Source organism: Saccostrea cucullata, unplaced genomic scaffold, assembly GCF_032062105.1.
Source record: "Saccostrea cucullata isolate Sc308-1 unplaced genomic scaffold, CSIRO_AGI_Scuc_v1 ctg145, whole genome shotgun sequence".
NCBI lineage: Eukaryota > Metazoa > Mollusca > Bivalvia > Ostreida > Ostreidae > Saccostrea > Saccostrea cuccullata.
This window is the reverse complement of record NW_026931856.1, coordinates 419,355-431,535: the sequence shown is the minus strand read 5'-3', so window position 1 is coordinate 431,535 and position 12,181 is coordinate 419,355. Positions and strand designations below refer to the sequence as shown.

The window sequence follows — 12,181 nt, the reverse complement described above, 5'->3', positions numbered from 1 at the left end:
GATAGAGTTACACAAGTAATGGACCTTCTTGATTAGTGATGAACTTTTCAATTATGCTGACAATTCTTAGATGTTTTTACTAGAACTAACACATTGTCTTGACAAGCATGGATAGTTCAGTAGTTGTTATTACCCAAGCTGACCTAACTTATGTATACCTGTGTTATCACTAATTAATTCACATTATCTTTTTATGTACATTGTAAATCAAACAAAATGATTTTCAGAACACACATCTCAATAAAGGAACATTTGATATTTTTTTTAAAAAATACAAGTTTATTCAAAGATTTATAGGGAAAACAAAATGTTGCATTAAACACGTGTTTTAAAAAAAACAGACTTTAAAATGATCATGTAGATCGAAACTTTCTTTCAGTATATACATATATCTAGTCAAAAATGGCAAATTGCTAAGCTGCTAAAGAATTTTGAAATGACTACTAAATACAGCGAAGAAATGATAAAATTTACTCATTCCCTGGACAATGGACGGTGTATAATCAGCGATAGTTATTTTCATTCATATGTCGACACGATATATCCCAGTGAACTTGAATTAAAAGATTCCAAGGAGTTTGACACAACTGTCTCATATTTGGATATTTTACTGGAAAAAGATGTTAACTGTAAACTAACAACAAAGCTTTAATATGATAAACGTGATGACTTCAACTTTTTGATCAGCAACTTCCCTTACTTATGTTACAATATATCTTTCAGCTGATTCGATACGCTTAGTTCATGTTATACATCAGAAAGTTTTCTAAAACTTTAGCAAGCTGTTGATAAACAAGTTGATGAAATAATAATATATAACAGCCTTGTTTAAAGGCATTATTTCGCAAGTCTTATGGTCGATATATTGAAATTATTATGAAGGAAGAAAATGCCTCACCAGATTTTATCGAAATTACAAGAATTATAGTCCAGAATTACGATGGCATATTTATAAATATTTCAATTTTGTAAAAAAGGAACTTTTTTGTTATTTTGAAAGTATTCCTAACCATGCTTTTTTCTATTCCTTTCCATATATGAGTTGGAATCAAATAATACAACCAATGCCTTTATTCTCTAGACTCCGAGGTTTTCAGTCATGTTCGGGAAGCGATTCACTTAATTACAATCGTTATCTGCACAAATGTATATTTAAGGGCAATTCCATCGCTATTCAAAATTTGTTATTTCTGCGGGTCTTAGAAACTACAATTAGACGTGCCATTAGCCGCCACTGGCTTCTGGAATCCGGACTGCGCTAATGAGCGCCTGATTGAGGGAAGTTGTGTAGCGTCGCCTCTATATCGAACATCTACCTCCAAATGAAATCAAATGCAATATCTTTAATAATAAGGGACCACATGTTAAATTAACAAAACATTGAAACCCTTTTTACTGAAGCCTTTTAAGTTAATAGCAGCTTCAATTCCAGCATACGCCTCATTGTGAAGAAGCGGAAAGGGGGACAAAGAATACAATCCTTCGGTTTGTTAATTGTACTCACCTATTCTGTCTACAAGAGATAACATGCATTATTAAAAACATGTCATGTAACCTTTTACTACTTAAAAAAATTACCATTAACATTAACTTTATAAAATAGCTTGTAAAATTGTTTCAAACATTTTGTAATTCTTTGACCGAAATATTATTTTTGCTTTGGAATGACCGGCGAAGAATATTCGCCGATCAAAGAAATATGGCAGAAAGACATGATGCCTTGTTAAAGTGAAATGTATATATGAACTCGAAAAGATATCACAGAGTCTGACGCATCTGTTTCTTATTTGAATATTTTGAGACGTCAATGATAACTTTACAGAAAAACGTGATTAAATTATCTGTAGTCAACTTCCCTTATTTACGTAGTAAAAACCCTTATTTCTTGCTTATGGGGTTTATGTCCCCCACTAGATTTGAAACCAAGAGTATACTCTAGGTATGAATAATTTCTAAAACGGGGCAGCAAGCCAATGACAAACAAGTTGGTGAAACAAGAATATGAACAATCTCGTTTAAAGTCATCATTTTGCGAATCCTATAGTCAATACAATGACCTTGTCATTCTATCAATCTTCATAAAGTGAAATGATGACTGACGCTTTTAATATATATTAGTTCATAAGGCATTATTTACACACTAAACTGTATACTGAGTTTTCCATTTCCCGATCCTGACAAGGAACCCACTGGTTTGTATGGATTGAATTGACTTATGATCTCGAATACTGTTTATTTTATTTATCTCCATGTTTCATCATTAGATTTTATTGTAAAATGGACTCTCATGGCCGAGGAATTTCTGAAACGAGGCAACGTAATAAAAACAAGTTGGTGAAAGAAAAATATCTAGTTTCGTTTTGTCATCAATTTGGATGTTCTATGGTCAATACAATGACTTTGAATAACTTGAATGCTAACTCAAGTTTTTCATATTATTTTTTGGTCATTATTTACATACTGAATTGTCTTTGTATTGTTCGGGATCCATTTTCACGATTACGACATGGAGAACACGACGAATGTGACCGTTCGACATGGGATGCCTTCTCCTCCATGGCACAAGATCCAACCTCTGATGTTTTAAAAGGTCCTGGTTTTATCTGCTATCGATTTGTATTGTTTATATGGATGTTTGGATTTGTTTACTGTTTGTTATCTTCTTATTTCAAACAGAATATCTAAAAACTTAATAGACAGGCATGTTCTTTGATTTTTTTCTACAAGATTGTTATAACATTTTATCAAATGAATGAAAAGGTTGAGGATAACGAGCAGTGATCTATCGCAAAAAGTAATTAAAAATAAAAAAACGAGGGCATAAACAGGAACCGCTGGAAATTAAAGAGGTTGGATAAGGTGCCTATGAGGAGTTAGCATCCCATGTCGACCTGTCATACCCACAATGAGTATTGATCTTGGTCAGTATAAAAACAAAGGAATTACAATTAGTTTACTGTTTGTAAATTGGTATGAAACACTTCAGCCAAAATATAAAAAAGGTTATATTTGCTTACAAGGTCATTTAAACGACCATAGAATTTACGAAATGCAGAATTTAAATGAGGCACTAACTTAGCATTAACTTATATTATTATACATAAGCCTGCCTCTATTCTATAATTGATTGTACACGGGGCATGCTTTTGAGTATCAAAGAAGTTAAAAGATTTAAACTCTATTTGAAGTTAAGGACATTTGTTACAAACAATTTTTTTCTTCGGAGAATACTTAATTCTTTGAATTTTTTCTCCTTAGACTTGGAATATGAAAGGTTTACAGATGAAAACACATTTCAGAATATGTTATCTTGGTGCTAAAAGTATAATATAAAACAAAAATATACCGAGCCAGGAAAATTTTATGAAGAAACGCAAAAAAATAAAAAAAAAATGGTGAAAATCAGAAAAATCACAAAGCTGATTTTTTTTTTACCATTTTGCTTTTCCTCTTAAGATTCATCTGGCTTGGTATATTTTTGTAAAGTTAATATTAAACTTTTAGCACCAAGGTAACATATCCTGAAATATGTCTTCATCTGTAAACCTGTACGGAGTGTGATTTGTCCATATTTGTTATTTCATTGAAGTATTAACTAATATTTCCTAAGTCTATTTCATTTTCCAAGTCTAAAGAGAAAAAATTCAGAGCATTATCCACTTTTCTAAACCTGTGAGATGGCATTAAAAAAAATGTTTGTATCATCTGTCCTTAATGGCTGAACTACATTGGTTAGGAAAGTTGACAGTGATAAAATTGAAATCATCTCGTTTGTCACACAGTTCAGCTGTAAGTTGGTCCCTACTGTCTATTGTCAGTAGGACATCTGTGGTGTCTTTAATTTCAAGTTCATTGGGATATATTGAATCGACATATGAATGAAAGTATCAATTGTTAATTAATAATACATTATCGATCTATCTAAATGTCGAGATGAAGGCTACAGCAAGTGTTTTCTTTGTCACATGTAGAAACTTGAATAAATTATGCTTCATAGGAATACAAAAACATATTTCAGTATGTGTCTCGTCTAGCCCCCATTCCTTCTTCTTCTAGTGGTTATACTGATCTCCCAAATAAATTTTGGTTCATAATTTGGCTTGGTCATGCTCTCAATTCGGTATACAGTCTTTTCTTTACCGACTTTGTCGAGATAGTAGACATGTCCATATTTTTCTGGATATGTCCATGTAAAATTCCTTGTAAAACATCATATCGGTATTGTAGACAAACTTTCCACTAAAAAAAAACTGGAAACTGGAAAACTGGCTCTAAAGAAAAAAATTACCCTTCCGTACATGAGCTTTAAAGCAGGATGTCCCATTAATGGAAAAAAAATCTCTAAAAGCAAAGAAGTTTCTTACACGTAATATATATTAGATAAATTGCAGAGCAATTTCAGACTTCAGAATAATTATAATTCCCGCCTATCTGTTTGGGTTCACATGAATTTTGTTTTTTTCTTTTTTATTCTTTCTTTTTTCTTTTCTTCCGACTGACCGAAGAACTACTCGTCCTAAATGATCAAAAGATGGTCTATAACAGAAAATTGAGATTTCTATGTAAAATCTTATTATAAAATTCCAAATGTCGACCAATAGTTAAAATAATGGGTTAGTAGAGTGCATATTTGTATCTTTAAAGATATATTTTTTCAATTCGTGATTAATACAGCTATACCTACCACTTTGTCACAAAAGATGCTTGGACATCGAACTTTTCGATATTTTTGACTGACTGATTTAACACTTTTTCCACAGTTAAAATTATGAGCGAAGTCTCCATTTCTTGATATATATTCTTAAACTGAACAAATTATGAGTTAAAAACAATCATTTTTCATTTAAAACTCAATTGACATTTACATTAAATTTTTAGACTTAACGTTGTTGATTTTCCAATGGTTCTTAATGAAACATATGGAGATAACGAACAGTATTCAAATTCAAAAGTCCATAAAACAATACAAAACAGGAGCAGAGCAAACACGGACCTCCAAATATTACACTTCAGTTTTTACAAAGTAGAGTAAAACCATAGCCTTCTTTGGGGGGAAGGGGTATTTTTGGTGTGAGATTTTCTCACTCTGGCATACTGATTCAGAAGAAAGACACGTTTTACGGGAAACACTACAACACCGATTGATTTTATTCCTACAATGTTTACAAACAAAACGTTAAACTATCGATGCATCAAATCATAAAACAATCATAAAACAAAAAATAGGTTGAACGATTTTTTTTCAATCAAATTTACTTAACTGAAGTTATTCTAACTGTTTGTTACATAACAAATCCTGAGCCTCTGTATCGATCTGTTGTATTTATCATTCACTTAACTTCTGCCCTCGTAGCTACCCATTGATCTTAATTAATAAAAATCTGTAATTGTCGATTGTGGAGTAATGAGAATGAAATACCCGACAGCTATATCATGTCCCTATGGAAAGTACTGTTAAAAGTCAAAAGGTTATAAAAAATATTCATACATATTCTCAAAGGACACTGTTTCTGTAAATCTCAGAGATTAAGTGTGGACTTTTATATGTATGATCTTGTGCGAAATAATGGAGATAACGAACAGTATTCGAGCGCAGAAGTCCATTTCACATTACAAAATAAGAGCAGAGCAAACATGGAACTTCAAAACATCAGATGTGGGATCAGGGACCATGGAGGAGTGAGCATCCCCTGCGGATCGGTCACACCCCCGTGTCCTTCTGAAAATTGTAATGATCGGGAAATAACGGGAAAAATCTATGGACAACTCAGTGTGTAATGAATGGCCTGACAATCAGTTAAAAATTAATCAGCAATTGACATAGGTGTAATGATAAAATATATTTATTGACAAGGTCAATCCACATAGAGCTTACGAAATGAGGAATTTAAACGAGAATGCTGATATTCTTGCTTCTTCAACTTGTTTGTCAATAGGTTACCTCGTTCATACGTAAAACATGCAATTCCATATCGAATACTGAGAGAAATTAACTCCGTACGCAGGTGACAAAGGTATATTGGTGCATGAGTTAGTGAAGTTCACTATTGAAAAGTTAAAAAAACGTCATCACGTTTATCATAAAGCTTTGTTAATAGATAACTTTTAACGCCTTTTTCTACTAGAGGATCCAAATATGAAACAGATGTGTTAGACTCTGTGGTATCTTTTATTTCAAGCTCATTGGGATATATCGTGTCGACATAAGAATGGAAATAACTATTGTAAATTGACAATACGTAGTAGTCGATGTATCTAAATGTCGAGTTCAAGACCACAGCAAGTGTTTTCTTCTTTCCACATAAAGTATTTTGAATAAATTCTGCTTCATACAAATATGTCTGCTAATAACAGGGCGCAATTGGTACCATGGGAATTCCAACAGATTGTTGGAAGACCTGGTCTTCAAAAACCACAAAGATATTGTCAATCAGAAATTCGACCATCTTTTTAATATCAACTTCAGAGTATTTGTGTGTACAATCAGAATGTTTTTTAACAATGTAGTTTTGCAATTGACCTATGATAAGGTAAGTAAATCTACAAATTCCATTTTTTATTGAAAAAGCAGCTGTCAATGGCGTCAGAAAGTCTGGACTTTAATTTTTCATGGGGAACAGTTGCATTTAAAGTATGTTGTTGATTTTGGTAAAATTTTGTGATTTCAAATGTTCCAAAAGTTCCATGAAATTTTGTAGTATCCATATCTGATTTACGCCATATCGAATATATGGTTGAACAATACTCTTGAAGTTTCTCCTTCACTACTGTTGATATTTTAGTGAGGAGTAAAGAAAGTGGCTTGGTAGAACATTTACTGAAACCCGCCATGTATCTTTGTAAGGTTTTTTTTAATGAAATTTCGGTATCCAATACAGATATCGTATTCAATTTCATTTTGGTTAATTGTTTGGAATATTAGAAATATTCAAAACTGACATGATTTTGAAGAATTTTCTGACTAGAAAGGGATCCATGAGTATAAGTAGAATTAAATCCAAGTTCCTCTAAAATACATTTTATATGATGAGCCTTACAAACAAAGACTTGTTGTTAACTTCTTTGTCAGCAGTGACCAGGGAAATATATACAGTACGGACAGAAATAGATCCAAAACTGCGACATAAACATATCAAAATATTTTAACATTTTGTCGGCTCACTAAAATATTTCAATAACTACAATATTTAAACAGGCAAAACTAAAAAAAAAACTTCAAGCGAAATAAACTTACTTTGCATGGTAGAATTTACTCATGAATTCTAACATTTTATACAGAAAATTGTTTGACTTATAATTCTAATAAGAGAAAGTCATCCATCTTAAGTAATCAGAAGACCCCTTGTCTGGGGGTTCCTTGACTGACACCCTACCTGCAAGGTCCGGACGATTCGCCCTAGCGCAGTGTGGTGATCGCCCTCCCTCCCTTTAGACTCGCCCTGTTCAATGCGGATAATTTCTGAACAGGCGTCATCGTCCGCCCTGAGAGAGGGATGGGGACTGAGTCCTCCATTTTCTATGACCTCCAAATCTTCCTCTTCACCTTTAGTACTCGTCAGTTTCTCCTGGGACACTGTTGTGTTTGTCATGACCGCCTGTCCACCATCTGGAAAAAATTTTCAATTAAGTCTATAAAAACTTTCCCAATCAAAGTTAAAAAGATACTCAACAACTCAAAGCAAACTTTATCCAAAAGAGTTATCACCAATATCTAATAGTCAAGGAGCTTTTCTCCTTCTCCAACGAAAAATTGGTTAACGATCAGCTTAAGTAATCTCGCAGGGATTTCTGATCCTTAGAATCTATGAAACCGTGACTAAATCATGCTCAGTTTCACTATCGTCAGATTTCAGAAAGAACAAGTTTTCATTGATTTAATTCAATTCTATCAAAAATATTGAAATCGACGATTGCAAGGAATGTTTTTGGAGTATAATTATTGTACATTTGCAAACAAAGAGAAGACAATCGATTTTCCACATTTTTAATTCTTGAATAATCACATCAGGCATGTGTCACGGAAAGAATCGAGTAGGAGTCTCAGTAAGACTTTGTATGGTTAATGTCGTAAAATAAACTCCTCATATGCTTCCCAAGTCTCACCGAATATCAATGATAAGTTGTCTTTTTCTTCAACATTAAATGCATTTTTTTGTGTGGATATTTTAGATAATGACCGAATGCTTAGTGTCAATGGTCACTACATGGAGAAGCCTTAACATTATTGTTTTGGATTTATGCAAATGAACTGGAAGTCAGTAATTGAGACCATAAACAAGAAAATAATGATATGATCGATCAGAAGAAATAAACACTCTGCTCAGTCTCAATCTGGTTTCGAAAGTCACTGTGGATCTTAAATTGCATTAAAGCGGAGTGTTCAGAAGCCATTGTACTGTCAACCAGTTGCCATATTATGAAATAGAAGCTTCTCACGAGACATGGACTCGCCGGATGTCAACAGTCGTTACCCTGACGTCACGCCAGGTCGGAAATTGACAGTCTTCTGTCCATTTCACGCTACGCTGCACTCATACTGATTCAGTTTAATAACAGAAATGATCTGAGATCCAGAGGGATACGAGAGCGGTATCGATGCATCGCCCCGCCAACTGATTTGTTGCTGCATTTGTCAATTATAAGTTATTTCTCCCCCCACTGTGTGTTTAGCCTTGCTATTAAGTTTTAAAAACATGTTTTCTATCATTTAAATCTCTGCGGGTGATGACTGTTAGTTAAAGCTGTTTAGTGCCACTCCATGACACGTGATCAGTTTAATGCTTGTTATATTTGAGTTTCAGATGAAGATATTGATTGATTATCATAAAAATGCAAGCAGATTAGATAGAAACCGTGAATAAAATCGTTTATTCGTTATGAGCCCTCCGATCATAAGTGGAAAAAAATGATCTATTGGCGCGAACTAGGCAGAGGCTTAACTGTAGAAAAATCACCTTGTCTAGTGATATCTAAATAGCCAATTGCAATTAAATGTTTTTGGTCGAGTATATGTACAAAGTTAAAAAAAACAAGTTCATCAAAAAAAGAGTGTATATCATACATATAAACAAAAAAAAACTGTCGCATTTTCTATTCAAGCTATCCAAAAATTATCAACATGAGGAAATCGCTGCAGAAATTTTTATTGTATTTTTCCTCTACTTTTATTTTTAACTACATATACATAGTGTTTTGATTATGTAAGTGTCTCGACAAGTCTCTGATGTAAAAATGGCTTTGCTATAAAACTGAAATGGGTAATTTATATCTCTAAAAGATGACATTTTGCAAAAAAAGAGTATATTTGTTCTCTGCTTTCAAATAAAAAAATAGACCACTGGCTTCGAGGGGACATATATATGTTGTGGCTTCAAAACGCAGTGTTACTTGTTTGAAGAACACAATGATTCAAATACTTACAAAATGGTATATGGGACCTTTCAAAATAATAATATTGGGATGAAATATGTGGAAATAACAAACAAAATTCGTGCTCAAAAGTTCATGAAACATTACAAAAAATAACGAAGCAAACATGGACCTCCAAAACATCAGAGGTGGGAACAGGTGCAATAGAAAAGTGAGCATCTCCTGCCGATCGGTCAAATCCGCCGTGTGCTTCCTTGTCATATTCGGGGAAAATACTGAAAAATCCGTAGACAACTCAGAGTGTGAATAGGAATTTCTCAAATGCTCTGTGGTTAGAATTCAGATTGATCTAAAGATGAAATAATGGGCATTGAGAGGAAAAAAAGCAAATCACTAAAGGTCACCAAATTCTTGAAAAAATTGAAAAATCGATTACCCCTGGTACCTCTGCGCCGATCCTTAAAGAATATTGAAAAATCGAGTCTTGTATTTTGAGTGACTATTTTATATTATTTCCCATGAGGTATAAGTTAGGGTTGATACTAGAAATTTGAACTAGATGTATATATTTTAAGATTATATAATTTTTAGCTCTACTGGTCAGAGACCAGAAGAGCTTATGCGATAGTAATGCGTCCGTCGTCCGTCCGTCTGTCCGTCTGTCTGTCTGTCTGTAAACAATTTTTCAAAATGCTACTCCTCCTACAGTTTTGGTCTGATTTCAATATAACTTGGCACACAAGTAGACTACAATAAGATACATAATTCTGTGTATCAGTTTTTAATTTCGATTAACGGTGTTGCCGTGGTTACTAAAAATAGAAATTTCTGTGAAATTCTTTCAAAAAACAGTTTTAGTTGATTTCAATATAACTTGGCACACAAAGACTACAATAAGATACACAATTCTGTGTATCGGTTTTTGATTTCGATGAACGGTGTTGCCGTGGTTACTAAAAATAGAAATTTCTGTGAAATTCTTTCAAAATGCTACTCCTTCTACAGTTTTAGTCTGATTTCAATATAACTTGGCACACAAGTAGACTACTATAAGATACATAATTCTGTATATCAGTTTTTGATTTCGATGAACGGTGTTGCCATGGTTACTAAAAATAGAAATTTCTGTGAAATTCTTTCAAAATGCTACTCCTTCTACAGTTTTAGTCTGATTTCAATATAACTTGGCACACAAGTTGACTACAATAAGATACATAATTCTGTGTATCGCTTTTTGATTTCGATTAACGGTGTTGCTGTGGTTACTTTCTGTGAAATTCTCTCAAAATGCTACTCCAAATACAATTTTAGTCTGATTATAATATAAATATGGCATGCAAGTAGACCGCATTAAGAACATAAAGAGACTTAATCAAGGATCATTATTCTATTTATTGCTGTTGAAAAGTTTCAATTTCCAACTGCTTAAGTACTTTTCTCTTCCTTTGCTATAAGTACAAACCAGTAGAGCTTCAGTCTCGACAGAGACTTCTGGTTTTTTTAATTTTCTCTAAAACATTAATATTTCTTTTAAAATATCACTTGATTTTCATAAAAAAGATTATGACAAAAATTGTAAAAAATTATTAAAGCATTGATAAATGAAGGAACTATAAAAGATAGTTGGGCGAAATTTGGCCCTCTTGTGAGACTTCACCTTTGGTGGAATTACAGATTTTAGATTTCGGGGGAAATTCCGACTATTGGGGAAATTCTTCTCTAAAAGATTGTCACAGCCCTTGGACATCGACTTTCCGAGAAATAGTGAGCCATTCTTCAAGATTAGCAAAGCGTAAAGCAAATTTTCATAAATTGATATATCAATAAAAAAAGAACTTAAACTGAAAAAAAAATGTTAAAACAATACAATATCGACTTCTTTTTTCAAACCAAGGAATACACACATTTAAGTTTAACCAAGTTTGTTGAAATAAAAAATTAAAATAATTCGGAATTCAATGCAAAACCCCAAAAATGCATAACATGTACAAGAAACTGTAGTATAAACAAGTTTAATAGGATTAAGTTAGCCATGAATCATCAATATATACTGCGTTCTTTTCCAAAGCTTCAGTAGACCATATATGCATTATTAGCATATAGAATGATGATCTGGCTACAGATACCGCCATACAGAAGCTGACTCTTGTTCGCTTTCAAGTATCCATCTTAAACCGAAATATATCAGTGAGTGCATTAATTTTTCTGACATCTTTATGAAATTTCTGTGCCAAATTGAGTTATGGTATTGTAAATACACTTCTGAGATCTCTAGCAACTCACTATAAAACAGTATTAGCCCAATTCGTCCTCTCCCTATGGGTCGCCTTTCAGGACACCGTATCGGATTCCGGATAATTGAGGAAACATCAAATGACGAGTAGGTCATTAAGTGTGCTTGTGAAAGCTCTCCCTCACTCTTTCTCTGTACAAGGACTGTTTCAACAGAAATCTAACAGCGATTTCATTCATTAGTCCATTCAGAATAAAATTCCAAAATAAGGAACACTTTTGATAATAACAGATTAAAATGTAAGGACAGATGATACAAACAAATTTTTTCTTGGAGAATAATATCATGTCACAAGTTGAAAAGTGGATAATTCTTATTTTTCTCAAGTGATGAAATAGACTTTTCAATATAATTACAAATATGGACAAAACACACTCAGTACAGGTTTACAGATGAAAACAAATTTCAGAATATGTTACCTTGTTGCTCAAAGTTTAATTCAAACTTTAGAAAAATATACCAAACCAGGTGAATTTTATTACACATACAAAATGGTAATCAAAGAATTTTTCGACAAAG

At 33.0% G+C, this 12,181-nt stretch overlaps 1 protein-coding gene across 2 annotated transcripts in view; it reads right to left on the bottom strand.

Moving 5' to 3' along the window:
- LOC134233707 (cyclic nucleotide-gated cation channel alpha-3-like) overlaps positions 1-12,181 on the bottom strand; it is a 65,399-nt gene that overhangs the window by 15,150 nt on the left and 38,068 nt on the right. For both annotated transcript variants that reach the window (XM_062715702.1, XM_062715701.1), the window contains exon 2: positions 7,374-7,606. In XM_062715702.1, the coding sequence (XP_062571686.1) occupies positions 7,374-7,589 (216 nt within the window). In that variant the 5' untranslated portion in view covers positions 7,590-7,606. The remainder of the gene's footprint in view (positions 1-7,373; positions 7,607-12,181) is intronic.